This window comes from Zingiber officinale, chromosome 4A, assembly GCF_018446385.1.
Source record: "Zingiber officinale cultivar Zhangliang chromosome 4A, Zo_v1.1, whole genome shotgun sequence".
NCBI lineage: Eukaryota > Viridiplantae > Streptophyta > Magnoliopsida > Zingiberales > Zingiberaceae > Zingiber > Zingiber officinale.
Window position 1 is genome coordinate 139,630,520 of NC_055992.1, and position 19,781 is coordinate 139,650,300.

Consider the following 19,781-nt stretch of genomic DNA (forward strand, 5'->3'; position numbering starts at 1 on the left):
AGTTTATTAGCCTTAACGATTGACTGGAAGCAATCTATTTTTCCTAATAATAGTTGTAGTTGGAAGCAAGGTAAATCCGCTTTTTATTATCCATTGGCATTGTTTTGGGTACCATCGCAAATTAGTCCTTGTGATGTAAATTTTCTATGATTAGTTTGACATTGTATTGTGGTAGGGTTGTTAGTGATGATAATTATATTGGAAGGGGAAGTGCTAATTCTAAGTAATATTCTAGATGTTTGGGCATTCTAGAACTTCCTTGACCACATGTTTTGTTTGGATGTTGTAAACGAAAGTCATTTACATTGGAAAAAAATAATAATTTTATTATGTCTGTTTTAAAAAAAAATACATTAATTACATATATATTTTAAGCAACGCAATTGCAAATGTGTGGCCTGCGTAGATTTAATGAATACTCACATCACTGCCATGGCGATATGGAATTGGTAAGCAATCTTACTGGAGACCCAACCCTTTTTAATAATCCATCAAAAAGAAAGACTTGAAGCAGTCATAGTAGCCCTGCAAAAATTATTGCTTCTCTTTTCTCCTCCAAGCTATTGTTAATTAGCCAGATCCACACCAAACAACTTCTGCATCGTTCTTCGATCCGGAGCTATGGAAGGAGCTTTGGTAGCTACAGCTCGCTTTGTGGCGGACAAGGTGACAATTCTCGTCCAACTCGACCAGAAACTCAAGGCGATGACTGGTATCGAAGAGAAGATGGAGAAGCTTAAGCAGATGTCGACGATTATTGACATGGTGATCGAAGATGTCGAGTCCCATCCTTTAAATAAAGATGTTGTGAAGGACTTGTTGAGGAAGCTCAAATACCTAGCCTATGATCTCTTAGGATGTTGTGGATTGCTATGACACCGAAACCTTGCGGAGGCACTGGTCATCAATATCTTCTTTTGAGCCGGTGCGTGATTTCTTCTCTTCTAATAATCAAGTTGTCTTTACGAGTAGGATAAGTGATATGATACAAGTTGTAACAAATAGTCTGGATTCTATTTTGCTACAAAAGTCCATTCTTCTTAATTTGCCACAAAGCAATAGCCACATGTCACTAAATTCCTACAGAGAAACCCACTCCTGCAATAGCTTTGTTGTTATAGGGAGAGAACTAGAGAAGAATAAGATTGTCAACATGTTAACAAAGGATGATAATGAAAGCAGTCATGGTACATTGAAGGTCATCACCATTGTTGGGATGGGTGGCCTGGGGAAGACTACACTTGCTCAGCTTGCTTTTAATGACGAGGGGGTGAAAGCTCATTTTGAAAGTTCAAGAATGTGGACAGTTGTTGGGGCTGAATTTAACCCGGTAAAGATAATGAAGTCTGTTTTAGAATTGGCTACTGATGCACCGGTTAAAATCTCACAAATAGATTCAGTGAGGAAGAACTTAGAAAAAACATTATCTGGGAAGAAATTTCTTCTCGTGCTAGATGATGTTTGGAATAAAGATCCTTTAAAGTGGGGTGTACTAAAAGCAGCCTTAACATGTGGGGCGAGAGGAAGTAAAATTTTGGTGACAACTCGTAGCCAACAGGTCTCTTCAATTATGGGCTCATCCAATACCACTCACCAACTACAACAGTTGTCCGGATATGATTGCTTGTCCCTGTTTAAACAATTTGCATTTGGAGACGAAGTAGCCGATCGAACCTTGATGGAAATTGGTAGAAAGATTGTTGAAAAATGTGGCGGTGTTCCCTTGGCTGCCATATCTCTTGGTAGCATGCTCCGTAGCTCTCGAGAGGAAACTTACTGGTCCTCAGTATTGAAGAGTGAAATATGGCAGCTAGGAAATGAGGAAGATAAAGTGTTAGCTGTATTAAAGTTGAGCTACGACACTCTCCCTCCACGATCAAAGAAATGTTTTGCATTTGCTTCCCTATTCCCAAAAAATACTAGGATTGCAAAGGATGAACTGATAAGACTATGGATAGCAAATGGTTTCATACGTTCAGAAGGAAATTTTGATGCTGAAACAAATGGCAAGCATGTCTTTAATGATCTAGTAATGGGGTTATTCTTTCTCTTCGAGGATAAGTGCACGATGCATGATTTGATGCGTGATCTGGCACGATCAGTATCCGCAAATATATATTGGAATTCTAAAGAAGACTTGGTAAAACATAGTGGAAACAGAACATATCATTTGCATCTAGAGTCGTCGGATATATCAAAGATTACTCAGGCCTTAGGCAAGAAGTCATTGTACTTGCGTACCCTTATATTAATTCATTGTTATTTATATGTCAATCTACCTGCAATTGTCTTCTCAGAATTGAAATTCTTGCGGGTGTTAGATTTAAGTTACAATGGCATCAGGGAGGTGCCAACATCAATAGAAAATCTGATACATTTGAGGTACCTCAACTTATCTAGGAATCATATTGAAGTTCTACCCGACTCCGTAACCCTTCTCCCCAATTTACAGTATCTCAATCTCAGTTTCAATCATGGACTTCGACAGCTACCAAAAGAGTTAGGGAATATGCAAAACCTTTGGGATTTCAATTTATCTGGGAATAATATTCAAGTTCTACCAGACTCCATAACCCTTCTCTCCAATTTACGGTATCTCAATCTCAGTTTCAATGTGGAACTTCGAGAGCTACCAAAAGAGTTAGGGAATATGCAAAACCTTCGGGATCTTGATTTGCAACGTGATTTTAGATTGACACACATGCCCTGTGGATTATCTCAACTAACTAATCTTCGAAGTTTACCTCTCTTTATTGCTGGTGACAAAACTAGCGCATGCTCAATTATAGAGCTTGAGGATTTGAAGCTTCATGGCAAAATGGAAATTAAATTTTCCAATGATTATAAGAATTATTCTTGTGGTGGAAGAAAAATCTTGAAGAATAAAGATCTTAATGAACTATGCCTAGAGTTTAATGGTTCAGAAAGATATGACAACGACATGTTGGATGATCTTTGTCCCAACACGAGCTTAAAGAAGTTGAGCATATGGGATTATATGAGCCCACAATTTCCAACATGGTTGATAGAGTTACAACTGCCAAAGTTGGTTGAAGTTAGCCTTGTAAACTGCCGTGGTTGTGAGCCTATTCCTCCGTTTGGAAATCTACAGTTTCTTAAGAAGCTTTGCTTGCGATCTATGGCTGACTTCACACAGATGGGTGCTGAGTTTTATGGTTACAGAGGCTTTCCTTCCCTTCAAGAACTCTTTTTGTATGAGATGAATAATTTAGAGGAATGGTCAGAGTCTCATGGCGTCGTTGAGTTGTTCCCTAAATTGCAAAGTCTGAAAATTTTAGGTTGTCGTAAATTGAAAAGTATGCCGCGACTTCCTAGAATCCAACACCTTGATATATCATGCTGCAGTGGGAGCATACTCTCATGTATCGGAGGGCTAACTTCTCTCTCTGTTCTCCAAGTTGAGAAGATGAATGACATGACATCTCTTCCAAGTGGTTGGATCAGAAACTTAACATCCTTGACGGAATTACAAATTAAAGGATGCAGACAACTTCAATCTCTTCCTGGGGATGAAATGCAGTACCTAGAAATGCTTCGTTCATTGACCATTGAACAATGTTATAATTTGGCATCCTTCCCGTCAAAAGTGGGGCGTCTCAGTTCTCTTTGTTTTCTACGGCTCAGAGGTTGTCCAAGTATAATATTGCAGCCAGAAGAACTCGTAGAAATTTTGAATTCAGTACATGAGTTCAAAATACATATTTGTGGCAACAAAGTCAATTTAAGTGGGCAACTGCAATACTTACACAAGCTCAAAAAATTGTCTCTATGTGGTGCACATGATGAATCATTTACTTATAATTACAAGATTGGGAATGAAATCCAAAAATTAACTATTTGTTGTTGTGATGAATTGGAGTCGTTGATGACAACAGAACCAACAAGCAGTGCCCTACAAAAGCTAAAGATAAATGATATTTCCAATCTCACGACCTTGCCTGAATGGCTGCAACATCTCAAGTCTCTTCATTTCCTATCAATCCAAGACTGCCCACGATTAGAAAGGGTGCCAAGGGGTTTGAAGAATCTATATATGTTGAAAAGGTTGTGGATTGTCGGTTGCCCACAACTGAAAAGTAGATGCCAAAGGGAGACAGGCGAAGATTGGCCGATCATCTCATATGTTCCATATGTTCATATTCCATAGGCTCCTCAGATACAGCCTAACAGCCGCACATGGTACGAAAGGTAAGAGCATTTTAATTGAATAAAATAACTTATCATTATATGTATTTCTATAGTTGCAAAGTTTAAACTGCTTCTTTGTTGCGACACAACATGATTTCTTTTTCTTTTCTAAAAAATTTTATTTTTTATAAGGTAAATTATCTCTGTGGCCCTTAAATTGTTTCAATCACATACTTTTGGCCTTTCAATTTTTTTTAACAAATCAGCCATTCAATTTTTTTAATTGATCACTTATGGCTCCTCCATCAAATTTTTCTAGAAAGATTGATGAAAACTATGGGCCTCCTGCGTGCCTTTAAGAGCGGTAAAAACATCATTCTATGGATTTTATTTATCTATCAATAGATTTTACAAATTTTGGTTCTTCTTGCAATTTGATCAGATTTTTGAGACAGCTCAATTGAATGCTTCTACCATGAATCACAAAGAACAAGTTAGAAGAGGGGAAAAAAATGGCTGCTTTGCAGCTAAAATTTCAACCTTTGTATATGAATACAGATCCTGTTTAGAATCTGAGTCAGATGAAGGCCGATTGAGATGTCGTCAGTGTTGACAGGGAGGCGACTTGGAACCCTTGGCGTATGTGCATCGGGAGGACGGACCCCCGCATGGACAGTGGTGACGAAATCGGTGGTACTTAAACAGACTCTGCGCACACTCAGAGAGGCACATGAAGTATTAGAGACCAGAAACCAGGGAAAAAGTTTCCGGCGCAAGCTCTCCGACGCTCAAGTAAGGTATTTTTTTTTCCAAAAGAACAGAACAAAGAAAAAAAGAATTGTAGAAGATGAGTACAAATATGCGAGTGCACGTACCTGGCCAAGGGAAAGGACCTCCCTTTTTATATGACGTCATGTACCTTTAGAGTCTGCATGTTGTCAGAGAATGTCGGGTGTCAGGCCTGTCGGGTGAGGAAAGGTGTACGATAGTCTCTTATTGGTGGAAGGAAGGTTCCGTTCGCAGAGGATAGTAGACCACTGGAATATTCCCTGATGCATGGCAGTTATTCCCTGACAAGAGGTTACGATTTCCTAACATTATTGTCGCCAAGTGCTTTGTGCCCCACCCGGGTTTAGCTTTGGACCGCTTGGGATGCTCGTTCAGAGGTACCATCTGACTTGAGTCTTGATAAGGAGGCTGAGCCGTGGTGACCCGCTCGGGCTTCATCTGTTATCTATATCTGAGACGAGTGGGAGACCCATCCATTGAGCCTGGATCGCTGAAGGGTCAGCCTGAGTTTGTCTTACTGAAAATACTAGGCCTGGTCCTATGGCCCGAGCTGGGGGTATCCAACCGGCCAAGTTAGGCATTATTCCAGGCTACATCTTATGTCTCAGATCTGGAACCCTGATCTGTCTGTACCCGAACAGGAATTATACGGTTGATGACGTCACGGCTGATGACGTCGGACGGTCTAACTCTTTCTTTCTCCTCCTAACTGCTGACTGTCACGTCCCTTTGACTTCTAACCGCCACGTCCCCTTGACTTCTAACCGCCACGTCCCCTTGACTTCCACGTCCCCACCTTTATGCACTGTATCATAAACCTCCCCTCCAAGTCTAATCGAAGGAGGCTCAAGTTCGACTGACTAGATCCAAACTCGAGTTTCATTTACTTCGCCTTTATGACTATAAATGTTGCTTCTTATCCTAGACCGTCGGTATTGTAACTTGTTTAATTGTTCAATCAACATTAGGAGAAGGGCCACTTTAATCTTTATAGGAGTTGACTTTTTCCTTCTTCCTCTTTAAAAGGAGTTGATCTCCATCCACAAAGACATACTTTCCTTTCACTGACGCCTCTTAATCATGGAATTGAACTCTGAGTTTGATGAACTTAAACACCTTCGCCAACAACTGGCTCATATGACCCAACTGCTTACCCAGAAGGATACGACCTTAGACGAGATGATGCAGGAGAGGGATCTTCAGTCTTCCCTTCATAGAGAAATTGAGGAACTCTGGCTAGCCGCTAAATTACGGACACGTGCTGAGGTAGCATTGAAACATAAAACTTATTCATGTTAGGGTCGATTTGCAGCTAGAGGGGGGGGGGGTGAATAGCTCGTCGCGCTTCGTTGGCTTGCTTCAGTGTTCTTGATATGCAGCGGAAAGAACTCGACACAAGACTCACAACGCTAACATGCAGATTTACTAGGTATCCACTTCAAGAAGAGGTGACTAATCCAAGGATACACACACGACACACACTCCACTAATAAAAAAACTCCTTCCCAATAACTGCCAGAAGTGGAGAAACCTCATACAAGACACACACAACAAGATATACAAGAAGAACGAAATACAAGCTAATACAATAGCAAATCTTACAAGTTTTACAATGAAGAAATCCTAGCTTGCTCTTCTTCTAGCTTAAATACACCTCTTGACTTGCTTGAAAGTATAACAACACTCCTCTCTAAGCCTCTAAGATCTGGTGTGTGTGTGAGCTTGGTGGAGAAGAACGCGTCAAGATCAGAATGAAGCTCGCGAAGAACTGTCGAAGAAATCGCTCATCAACGGTTTTAACCCGCGCAACGGTCACATCCCAATCGATCGACCAATCGATTGGGGAGGCTGAATTGATTGGCTGATCAATTCAGCCTTCTTCTGTGCTCTCACGTCTGTGGGAGAAAACTGGCCCCAATCGATTGGGGAGCCTAATCGATCGGTTGATCGATTTGGCAGCATTTTGTTCTTGCGATAAAGGCTCCCAATCGATCGACCGATCAATTGAACTGTTGTTTATCGTAGCATTCTCCTAATCGATCGACTGATCAATTGGGCTTCGATCCAATCGATCGGCTGATCGATTTGACCACCCTTGATTTGCTTAACACAAGCTCAAGGGTCTTCAATTCCAACATCCGATCAATCGTGATATGTTGAAACTCCTCATGCCTAGCATCCGGTCAACCTTGACCTGCTAGGACTTCTTCACCAAATTTCCGGTCAATCCTTTGACCCACTTGGACTTTTCTTCTCGTGTCAAGTGTCTGGTCAACCTTGATTCACTTGGACTTACTGTCTCGTGCCAAGTGTTTGGTCCTTCATGACCCACTTGGGCTTCATTCCATCAAACATCCGATCGCCCTTGACCCATCTGAATTTTCTTGTGCCAAGTATCCGATCAATCCTTTGACCTACTTAGACTTCTTAATACCAAGTGTCTGGTCAACCTTAACCCACGTGGATTTCCATGTGTTTGGCTTCACTCACCAGGTCTTTCCATCTGTCTAGCTTCACTCACTAGGACTTTCCATCTGCCTAGCTTCACTCACTAGGACTTTCCATCTACCTGGCTTCACTCACCAAGACTTTCACCTAACTTCATTCATCAGGATTTTCTCACTGTCCGACTTCATTCACCGGGGCTTTCACCTGCCTAGCTTCACCCGCTAGGTCTTTCACCTGGCTTCACTCACCAAGATTTCTCACTGCCTGGCTTCACTCACCGAGTCTTTCACCTGGCTTCACTCACTAGGATTTTCCAACTATCGGGCTTCACTCACAAGGACTTTCACTTATCTAACCTCCAGTTAGGATTTTTGCTGTCAAGTATCTAATCAACCTTTTGACCTATTCGACTCTTCTTCACATCTAACTAGTCAGTCCTTGACCAGAGATGAATTGTATCAACAATGTCCTCAATCGGACGATTGCATCTGCAATCTCCATGTATTTTCAAACACCGAAATCCAAACATCAAGACTTAAGCTTGAGCCAACTCAAACTTAGTCAACCTGGTCAATCTTGACCTAAAGGATATTGCACCCACAATCTCCCCCTTTTTGAAATTTGACAATACATTTAAGTTAGGCTAATCCTATAGCCTCAACTTCTTTTTCATGCAAAAGCATGAATGAGGGTTTCCTTCTTTCTCTCCCTTTCCTAGAGGGCAAACATGTATGTATTACATGACATGGTATTTTTGTTTGTTTTTCATAATAAGAATGAATATAAAATATGATGTCATGGCATATGATGGGCAAACAATCATGGCAATTAACATAAATAAAATATACCTAGATAATCTATCTAAGTATTCTTAATCCTTAGCTAAAACTAAAATTGATCCTAGATTGCCAACATTTTCTCAAGAAAATGGAAAACCCCAACTTGACATTTCTTTAACTTTTGATTAATTGTGACAATTAAAATTAAGTTCAATTTCTCAAAATTTAGCACATTTTACTCTTCCAAAGAGTAATCAATTTATCCTCTTCATTTTCAAAGGTTAACAAAAATCTTGAAAATGTCTCCACATGTCAACTTTATCAAGGTTGGGTTAACCACCCTACCCATTTAGAGTTGACACTCTCTAAACCCATCTAGTGTGTAGAGAATATGTTCCTCGGAACTCAAAACCTATTGGTGCTCCTTGGATGTTCTAAATATTCACTAGGGATAACTTCTTTAAATACCTTCCTAATGACCTTTCTAAGCTCCTTAGAAGTCTTGGTCACTTCTTCTAGGTCAATTCTAGGGATTGCTTCCCTTGTGACATTCTTGGTGACTTTCTTTGACTTCTTAAAAGTCTTAGTCATGTTGGTCTTGGCAAAAATACTTCTAGGGATAGCTTTTCTTGTATCTTTGACTTGACCCATAGACGTAGGGTTGGTTCTATAGCTATATGAAACCTTATGATAAGATGTCACATCCTTCTTAGCATTATGTTTGTACCCCAAACCTCTATGACCATCGGATGGTTCTTGTCTAACTCTCCCTAGGTTGTACTCATTTTGACCCTTAATAATATTTTTCATTTTCTTTAGGGTCTTTTCTAATTTGTCAAGCCTTGACCTCAAAGCTTGGTTTTCCAACATTAAATCCTTAGTTTTAGATTTTTCATTAAATCCATGAGAATTCTTTTTCTTAGGCAAGTATCTAACATCCTTAAGGTTATTACCTAAATTATTTTTTACCTTTCTAACCCTAGGTGTAGTAGTGTTAGCATGATAAGCCACATGTTTTTCTTTAATTCTATCATGATTCCTATGTTCATGATAAATAGCATTAAAATGATATAAATTAGTTTTATCATGCTTTTTATTATGGGTCAAAGGAATAGGTTCAATCAATGATACCTTGGATTTTACCTTGGAAGCTCCCTCTTGACTCGTGCTTCCTCCTTTGACTTTGGTAGACGTCTTCCCTTTAGGACATTGACTCCTATAATATCCTCTTTGATTGAAAGAAAAGCACACAATATGCTCCTTGCCCTTGCGTTCCACGGGACTGACTCTCTTGGGTTTCTCCTTGCCCTTGGGTGCCACTTGGTCCTTTTTCTTGGCCAATTATGGGCACTTGTTCTTATAGTGTCCTCTTTCCCTACACTCAAAACAAATAATACAATTTTTATTATTAACAATTGAAATTGTTATACCTTTGCTTGTAGGGGTTGCACATGATCCTCCATTTGATTTTTCTTGATTTGTGGAAGTGACATCATCTTCTTCTTCTTCACTTGATCCGAAGGTAGAAATTTCTTCTCGCTCTAGGTCAATAATCTACACTCCCCCTCAATCCTAGAGGTGGAGGTTTCATCATCATCATCATCCTCATGTACATGAAATAAGGAGTATGCTCCCTTCTTACCTTTGTCTTTGCACTTTGTGGAGGATGAAACTTCTTGTTCTTCTTCTTCCGATGTTGAGTATCTCTCAACTTCGGACTCTTCTTCTTCTTGATCCAATGAGTTGCCCTTTTAGGATTCTTCTTAATTTTGTACAGTGGAGGGTTCTTCATGAATCTTTGTCAATTTGTTCTAAAGCTTCTTGCCATCTTTAAATTCTCCCACTTGCTTTAAGATGTTGCTAGATAATAAATTGATCGATAGCTTGGTCACTTTTGTTAGCTAGAGCCCTAGAGCCAATCATTTGATGATTGTATTTTGGACTTGTTGTATCATATTCTATATAAATAAAGGCATTTGGTTTTTAGTTATTATACTTACTTGTATTGGTGCCAAATAAACTAAGTATAATAACGTCCTTGAATAGGAGGTTCTTACCTATATCAATCGATTGGTTGAATCGATAGTGGGATGATATAAGGAACACTACTCTAAATCATTTCTAGTCGAGTATTAACATTCAGGGACAATGTTAATGCAATAAGACTACCATGTAGGTCAACTCGATGACTTGATCTCACAAGTCATGGATATAGAGATATCAAGTTGACACATGGGTATGCATTAGAGAATGTATACTGAATGACCCGCCATGAGAAAGTATCATAGATCGTTATATGAGTGTCATATACTTTCTCATGTGGCTATTAGTATGACTACTAGTCCTTAGACCTGAAGTCACCATGGTTCCCTACATAAGGAGTTATGTACTTTGGTTTCGTCAAACGTCACCCGTAACTGGGTGGACTATAAAGGCGATTACTGTGTATGTAACGAATTATGCAGAGGGATGTGAGTGATGTAGATGGGATCTATCCCTCCTATATGACGGGAGAGACATCGATATTCTTGATAGAGTGAGACCACGAAGTGCATGGCCATGCCCAAATGAGTCAATATAGGATATTGAGCTCATTTGATTTAGTGAGTCTACTTGGAGTTCAAGATTTAGATTGGTCAGAGGATGACACGGTCTATGCCTCACATTGATCAATCTAGATGTCTAGGATAGAAGGACACTTGTCATATATTATGAGGAGTCACAATTAGTAGTCACAAGGTGATGTTGGATCTCAATATTTCTTGTAACTTGGGTAGCAATGATGTATTGCTAGATGCCGCTCATTGTTTATGTTTTTAAAGGAGTTTAGAAACATTGCCAACGTTACAAGAACCTATTGGGTCACACACAAAGAACAAGTGGATGAAGATTAGATTCATATGATGAACCAATTGGATTCGGATTGATTTAAATTAGACTTATTGAGTTAGACTCAATTAGATTCAATTGTTGAATAAGTCTAATTTAAATTTGATTCATTAAGTCAATTTATATTAATGAATTGAGATTCATTAGATTGAAATTGGCTTGAATCAAAGAATGAATTCAACTCAACATGGAAGAGATTTGGTCAATTTTGACTTGACCAAAATGGGAAGTTGAAACATCAAGTTTGACTTGATGAATTGCCACTTCATGGAGGATGACTCATCTTACATGGCAGCCACATCATCTCCACCTCATGAGGTGTGCCACCTCATGGAGGTTACACCTCCCATTCCATTTAATGTGGTCGGCCACATTAAATGGGGAGGTTACATGTGTGTGGCCGGCCACACTAATGGTGTAGGAGGTTTCATTTTGTGTCATTCAAGTGGTGTTGAATGCTTCTCCTTCCTCCTAGCTCTCTTCCTCCTTTCTCTTGCTGTTGTCGTGGGTTTCAAGAAAGTGAGAAGGTGTGTGAGTTGTGTTCCATGAAAAGGGTGAAGTGAAGGTCACAAAGGAGGGTACCTAGTGGATTATGTGAGATCCCTTTTCTTTCTCTCCTTTCTCCCCTTTTTAAATCCTACCCGAGAGTCCTAGAAAGTGCTAGCACACTTGGGTGCTCTCTTCTCCATCCTTGTGTGTTAGAGAACACACCTTGATCGTGTGGATATCATTAGAGAGTTGTCTACGTTGACAACTTCGAGATCTGGCGTACCATTGGACGAGCGGGATTTGCGAGGGCACGCTTCGAAGGTAAAATCTTTTTCCTTTGTAGATCTATTGTAGATCGTAGTTTAAAACTCGTACTCGTGTTTTCAGAAAGTTTTCTTCGCACGAGATCCAATGGCTAGGGTGATTCGGGGTTTTCGCGACGCGAAAACGCGATTTTCGCGGCCCGAAAAACCCAACAACTTTATCATTACTATCACATCTTTGTATTTGCTTTTGGCTCCACTTGCTCCTCTTGAGAATTTTGCATTTGCTATTGGTTGGAGCTTCAAAGCCTTCTATTAGAGCAAACCATTGCTCTATCTCCATCATGAAGAAATTTTTGATTCTTGATTTCCAAGAATCGAAGCTCGTCATTGTGAATGATGGAGGCACCCTTGTATCGAATCCAAGTCCATCTTGGAATTCCATTTGAAGTTGAGCCTTTTTATGAAGTCTTCAACTTGTTGAACTTGCTTCAACTTCTTCTCCCTCTAGCTTGTTGCCCTTTCCGGCAGTGATTCGGTGAAGAGCGAACTTGCTCTAATGTCATTTGTTAGGGTCGATTTGTAGCTAGAGGGGGAGGGGGAGTGAATAGCTCATCGCGCTTCGTTGGCTTACTTTGGTGTTGTTGATATGCAGTAGAAAGAATTCGAAACAAGATTCAAAATGCTAACACACAGATTTACTTGATATCCACCTTAAGAAGAGGTGACTAATCCAAGGATTCATACGTGACACACACTCCACTAATACAAACACTCCTTTCCGGTAACTACCGAAAGTGGAGAAACCTCATACAAGACACACACAACAAGATATACAAGAAGAACTAAATACAAGCTGATACAATAGCAAATCTTATAAGATTTAAAATGAAGAAACCCTAGCTTGCTCTTCTTCTAGCTTGAATACATCTCTTGACTTGCATGGAACTGCAACAACACTCCTCTCTAAGCCTCCAAGATATGGTGTGTGTGTGTGTGTGTGAGCTCGGTGGAGAAGAACGCATCAAGATCAGAATGAAGCTCGCGAAGAACTGCCGAAGAAATCACTCGCCAATGGCTTTAACCTGTGCAACGGTCACATCCCAATCGATTGACCAATCGATTGTGGAGGTTGAATCAATCGGCTAATTGATTCAGCCTTCTTATGTGCTCTCGCGTCTGTGGGAGAAAACTGACCCCAATCGATTGACCAATCAATTGGGGGGCACAATCGATCAGCTGATCGATTAGGCAACATTCTATGCTCGCGATAAAGGCTCCCAATCGATCGGCCGATCAATTGGGTTGTTGTTTATCGCAACACTCTCCCAATCAATCGGTTGATCTATTGGGCTTCAGTCTAATCGATCAGCTGATCGAGTTGACCACCCTTGATTTGCTTAACTCAAGCTCAAGGATCCCCAATTCCAACATCTGGTCAACCGTGACCTGTTAGAACTCCTCATGCCTAGCATCCGGTCAATCTTGACCTGTTGGGACTTCTTCACCAAGTAGTCGGTCAATACTTTGACTCACTTGTCCTTTTCTTTTAGTGCCAAGTGTCCGGTCAACCTTGACCCACTTGGACTTATCGTCTTGTGCCAAGTGTCCGGTCCTCCTTGACCCATTTGGACTTCCTTCCACCAGACGTCCGGTCGCCCTTGACCCATCTAGATTTTCTTATGTCAAGTATCCGGTCAATCCTTTGACCTACTTGGACTTCTCAATACCAGGTATCCAGTCAACCTTAACCCACGTGGATTTCCATGTGTTTGACTTCACTCACTAGATCTTTCAATCTACCTAGCTTCACTCACTAGGACTTTCTATCTGCCTAGCTTCACTCCTAGTTGGATCGTAAATTTCGCTAGAGGGGTGAATAGCGATCTTTGGAAATCATAAATTAAATCGAGTACGTAGTGGAAAGTAAAAACAAACAATGCTAACAAACTAATTTTACTTAGTTCGGAGCCTTCGTCGACTCCTATTCCAAGGCCCGCACTCGTCGAGTGCTTTTGTTGGACAATCTACTAATAGTTCGTAAGAAGAGTTACAAGATTAGTACAAGAACTATAAAATCAAATTACCGACAACATGAAAATTAAAATGAAGTCGCAGGTTGTCGGACGAGCTTCGCAGTATCGCAGGAGCGTTTTTAGAGCAGCGCACAAGAAAGTAATCATAGAAGCAGTTGTTGTTCTTTGCTCTAGGTGGAGGGCTCCTTATATAGGAAGCTCCGGGCGTTTAGACCATGACGTTGACCCAGCCAATTAGCGCGCTCCATGTTGCGACGAGATAAACTTTTGCACTCCAGGCGCCCGGATCCCTCCTAGGCTCCCGGACCAACTCCGGGTGCTCGGATCCCTTCCGAGCACCTGGACCCCTTTTTCCATCAAAAACTTTTTCCTTCAAGAAAAAGATTAGTCTGAGACAATAAACATTATACTACCCTGCAAAACAGAAGTTATCACAAATATAAAAATAGAGTAGTAATTAGATTCTGTCTACTCGAGATCAGAATATAATCAAGATCTCAACTTAGATTTCTGAAATGGATCTAAGTTGGATCGACATCTACTGTTCCCTCAAACGGGGAACGCGTCATCACCAAGTCACTCCCCTCTAGTGACTTACCTTAACTATCCATCCTGCCAGACGTCCGGTTAGCCAATCGACCTATCTGGACTTCGTGCCAGCTATCCAGTCAGCCCGTCGACCTAGCTGGATTTCGTGTCAGACATCCAATCAGTCTGTCGACATGTCTAGACTTTGTACCAGTTATCTGGTCAGCCCGTCGACCTAGCTGGATTTCTTGTTAGATATCCAGTCAGTCCGTCGACCTATCTGGACTTCTCCTGCACACTCAGTGAGATCGTTAGATCACAACAAACCTAACTTAATTTACTTTGTCATTCATCAAAACCTGAGTTAGACCGTTAGTGCTAACTGCACCAACAATCTCCCACTTTTTGATGCAATGACAATTTGAGTTAAGTTAGTAAAAAAATATGCAAAAATAACTAGACAGATTATATGAGTTTTAGACTGATTTTGGTATTTTGTCTAGATTTTTACTAACTTAATTCACTTAACCCTCCCCCTTTGACATTCATAAAAAAAATCATGGAGAAAAGTAATAAAAAAAAATCTTGACAGTGAAAATAGTCAGGATTGCTTAGGGAGTTAAGTTAGAAAAATAAATCAAATAACTTGGAGAAAATTTTAGAAGCTGTTCAAGGTAAAAAGTTAATTAACTTAGAGAAAAAAAACTATGTTACTAAAGTGATTTTGAAATTGATTTCAAAATCTATTCAGTTATAAAATGATAAGTCTACATTTTTACAAAAGTAACTTAAAAAAATGAAATTGTTTTTAAAAACTACTAATTTTTCATAAGATTTGCAAAATAAAACTTTTTTAAGAAATAATTTTAAGATTAGAAAATTTAAAAGGATGTTTTGAAAATAGCTAAGTTTTTAAGATAACTTTTGAAAGTTTTTAAAAACCTTTTTCAAGAAATAGATTTTTCAAGAGGATATAACAAATAAGTAAAATGGTAAAACAAAATTAAGATTTTGAAAACTATGCCAACTTGTTTTTAAAAATATATATTTTTTTAATTAAAAAGTCAAAACTTAAGTAGTTGTCAATTTGATCTTTGAAAGTAAGACAATTTTGAAATTTGCAAGGTCAGAAGGTCTATAACTTTGAGAATGCTATTTTTTTTTTCAAAAATATGTTAAATATTCAAAGTTATTAATCCTCCCTTTGAATTTGACTTTAATTCCAAAACAAAAATTTTCTAACCATTTGTTACTTATTGACTATTAGAAGATAACAATTTTCACTTAGTTAGTCAGGTTAAATTAATTTATTCAGTTAGTGTTTGACTAAGCTAAAGAACTTAACCTACTTATTGTTAGTTTAGTTTTTAATGTCCAGACTTGTATTGATGCACTGATATAATGATCTTAAGTCCAGGTAATCTGCTTATACATCTCACCCCTTTCTAAGTTTAGCAATATACAAATAAGTTAGTCCTAGGGTGTTAGTGAGATGCTCAAATTCTAGACCTATAGGAGCATGTTTTCTAAAGGATTGATCTAAACTAAGACTAAAACTGATTATGAAAGTTCTAAAATTAGGAAAGTTTAAGAAATGTAAATAAAAGTTTTATCCTAGATTTTTTTTAAAAAAAATTAAAAATAATTTTGAGAATAATAGTTTGATAATCATAACATAACAAGTTAATATCTGAAGTGGAAAGTAAGTCAGTATACAAGGACAATGATCAAGACAAAATACACGAAGATAATAGCAACCTAGTCTACTGTGATCATGAGGAGGGTGGTTCGGAACCCAACAAGCATAACATCTCTATTAGCTCAGCGTGACGGGTCCGGTCATCCTCTCGAGAGCTGGATATGTCTCGTCGAAGATTGAAGACATCCTGCCACATGTCTTGTCCAAGATCGGAAATCTCCTGCTGCATGTCCCGCCAAAAATTAGAGACCTCCTGCCGAAGATCAGTCATAGCTATCTCAAGGCCGGTAACTCGGTCGGCTAGAGTGCGAGGGGCGAGATGTGGTGCTCGAGCTGAAGGCGGTGTTAGAGCAAGGGGATCACCAAAAAGTGCATCCATGAACTCATATATCCCTGACTCCTCCCCCTCGGCATCTAACTACTCGACATCCGAGTCATGCTGGTGATGGGCCCCCCTCTGCCAGGACAAGACATCCTCATCATCTATATGTATACCACCTAACCAAAAGTTCCTAGATTTTACTATGTCAAACTTAGTCAAGGCTTTGACATCACCTGTAAGATATCGAAAAAAAATTAATTAATAATGTTCATTGGGAAATAACCTTATAGATTTTTTCTAGAATTTTTAGAAATTTTTTGGAAATTTTTCGGATCTCGTATGACGAATTTTAAGGGGACAAATTTACGGGTCCGGATAAAGCCTGTTTGGGATACCCGTATAAGTGAGGAAAAGTTTTAATTATAAATTCTTTTCTTTCTCTTTCCCAAATATCGTTTCCTCGATCCTGAGCTCCTTCCCTTCTTCTTCTCTCTGCTTTCTTGCGGACGACTTGACGAAATCCCTTTCCATTCATCGTCGGCGCCAATCCACACCGTCACGTCTTCGCCGCCGACTAGGGGTACGATTGTCGGGTTGCCCTCCTCAGCTGGTGGTGTTTCCGTGACCTCGAGGCAACAAGATCTTCTCGCGGCACCGCCCAAATCGTCGGATCTTGTCGGATCTTTTCTTCTTCTTTCGGCGTTGTCGGCGTAAATCGGGGTTCAGAGCACAGAGGTTAGGAGCTGGCTACAATGATCCTTCCCTCCTCTGGTCTCCTTCATCCCGATTCTCTCCGCCCCTGATCGATTGTGTCTGCCGACCCTTTCTTCCTTGACCGACGCCACTGGATCGAGCTCAATCCACCGATCACCGGCGTGAAGAGGCATTTAGGGCTCCGAGGGTAAGCGACTGAACCTTCCTCTTTCTGTTCTCTTATTTGTGCCCTAGCTTCGAGTCTTCTTCCTCTCTGATTGTTGGCAATCCTAGATTAGGTCTTGAATCCCTTCTTCATTGTTGTTGATTGAGGCCTCGGTCAAGTGGGAAAGGATTCTAGCAGGGAGGTCTTCCTGTAGTGTTCTGCAATCCAGCAACGTCTCCTTCCGGCAACAACTATCTCTGTTTGAGGATCAACAGAGAGTGAGCGGTTGATTGCCCCTATATCTTTAGGTAAGCATTTAACAGTAAGCTACTAGGTTAGGGTTCTTATACGTTGTTTGTTGAATTCTTGATCTTTTATCTTGATCCTATCAATGAGGTGAGTTCTATTTTCTGTAAGCTGAAATTGTTAAAGTGTTAGTTGAAATTGTGATCGTGAGGTGATTTCCAGCAGCTTGCTTTGTTTCAACATCAACAACGGCTGAATTGAGGTAAGGTGTAGGAATTAGGGATAATTGGATTACTAGATGGTTAGTTGAATTTAGAATAGCACATGTGTAGATCATAATGTGATTTGATTATTTTAGATGGATGATTATGTGTTGAATTAAGTATGATTTGGATTATGATTAGTTAGGGTTAATGACTAGATTGATTTAAGTTTAGATTTCTAATCTAATTAGTGATTAGGGATTAGATAACTAACCCTAATTAACCATTAGATTTAATTAGGTAGATTGAGGTTGTGTTGATTAGGGTTTTTCTCTAATTTAATTTTAGGGATTTTATTTAGCTATTCATTTGGATTTAACTAAATAAAATATATATATTGTTTGACGTAGGATTCTGATTCGAGAGGAGCATCTCGACGTCGGATTTGGCTTGATTGGACCTTCTATTTGAGGCGGGTACCATTTGACTTATCTCTTGATTGTGTCTTATGATATGTGTAGTATATATATAATTTCTAGTGATTGGTAGATTTGTTATTTCCCTGGTTTTAGCCTATTTGATACCTGTTACATGCTTATACTGTTAGCTGCTATACATTAGACTCATATGCTCTTATTTATTGTTATGTGTACCTATGCTCTTAGAGGTGATGATATGTAGTGCTTCTGTATACTAGATTAATTGCTAGACATATTGGATATGTGATCTTGGATTCATGTTGCTTATATCATTGTTATAAATGTGTTTACCTTTCTGGCACATATATATGGATGAGGATATGTTCAGGTATGACATACTGTAGCATCATGCACCATCTCGCATGATTGCAAGCTGGGCGATTGACGACTCCATTATTGTTGAGCTTGTCGGTCGGTTACATGGGCCTACACACAACATGACCACTGCATGGGTAGTGGCACAACACCTAGGGTGTGTATGGCAGTTGCTCTGTAGTGCTCCGCTAGTCCGCTCATGGGTAGTGTGATTGCAGCGTGGTAGCAGGCAGAGATCTCTCCCCGTTATCACGTACCGGGAGATGAGAGCATTGTGCTCCCTCACTATGTTTGAGGTAGGAGGGTAGGTGTATTCCGACAGCATCCCGTCCACTCGGTCACTCTTCAGGAGTAGTGATAGCAAAGTCCACGGTTGTCATAGTCCTACCCATTTGGTCTCACCATCGCGTGTGAGATGGCTGACTGGCGTCAGGGGTGACCATGTCATATTGCATTATATGCACAGATTGCATTTATTGTGATTGTTGCATATTGGATGATGCATTTTGGTGACTGCATATGATTGACATGCATACAGGATACATACTTATTTGCTCTGACTATCTTTATGTGTGTATGTTCACAGTCATTTGCTCAGGACTTGGAGGTGAGTACAGTTTATTTCAGTTAAGCATTTCTTATTATTCTTGCAGTAGACTGTATTACATGCCTATTGTTGGTTACTACAGTTTATTCAATTATGCATACTTGCTATATTGTTTAGGAGACTGTACTATAGGTTATTGCTGGTAGTTATATGTTACTGTACATATCTATTGGTTACCTGCTGAGTTCTTTGGACTCACGTCGTTACACTACTACTTTTCAGATTGAGGTCATCGGGAGATTCCAGTCGCTAGCCCCCTTGTCACGAGGATTTTTGGTTGTAGACTTTCGTATTCGATTTTATGTCTTTAGGCACTTATGATGTGGGTTCTTGTATTGTGGACTTTATATCGACTATTTGGGTTTGCTATTTTTGTTTTTCCGCTGCAGGTGTTTTCATTACTTCATGGATTTCATTTCTTCATTGTAGTGGACTAGGATTTACATATATGTACAATGATTCCTTTATCGTCTTTTCTTTTAGTAATTTTTGTTGTCAGCCGGAGGCTGTATATTAAACTGCATGGATTATCTATATAAACTGCGTGGATTGGTTATATAATTGCGTGAATTGTTTGTTATTTGTATTGTATTGTTCTGGTCGTGTGGGTCGAGGTATGGATATATGTATATCAGGATTCATATTGTCACCCGTACAGAGGAAATTTTGGCAGGGACTACC

The 19,781-nt window shown here is 39.7% G+C and overlaps 1 protein-coding gene across 4 annotated transcripts; it reads left to right on the forward strand.

The window, feature by feature from the left end:
• The first annotated feature begins 258 nt into the window (after positions 1 to 258).
• LOC121971474 (putative disease resistance protein RGA4) lies at positions 259 to 19,568 on the forward strand. Of its 4 annotated transcripts, XR_006109144.1 has the most exons (3): positions 259 to 4,209; positions 4,469 to 4,513; positions 4,592 to 4,738. XR_006109144.1 is itself a non-coding variant. In XM_042522759.1 (2 exons), the coding sequence occupies exon 1, from the start codon at positions 983 to 985 to the stop codon at positions 4,166 to 4,168; it is 3,186 nt and encodes a 1,061-aa protein (XP_042378693.1). In that variant the 5' UTR covers positions 259 to 982; the 3' UTR covers positions 4,169 to 4,209; positions 19,323 to 19,568. The 4 variants fall into 4 exon arrangements, 3 of the variants coding, with proteins under 3 accessions (XP_042378693.1, XP_042378695.1, XP_042378692.1); XM_042522759.1 differs by lacking the exons at positions 4,469 to 4,513; positions 4,592 to 4,738 and adding an exon at positions 19,323 to 19,568; XM_042522761.1 differs by lacking the exons at positions 4,469 to 4,513; positions 4,592 to 4,738 and adding an exon at positions 18,110 to 18,170.
• Positions 19,569 to 19,781: the final 213 nt, after the last annotated feature.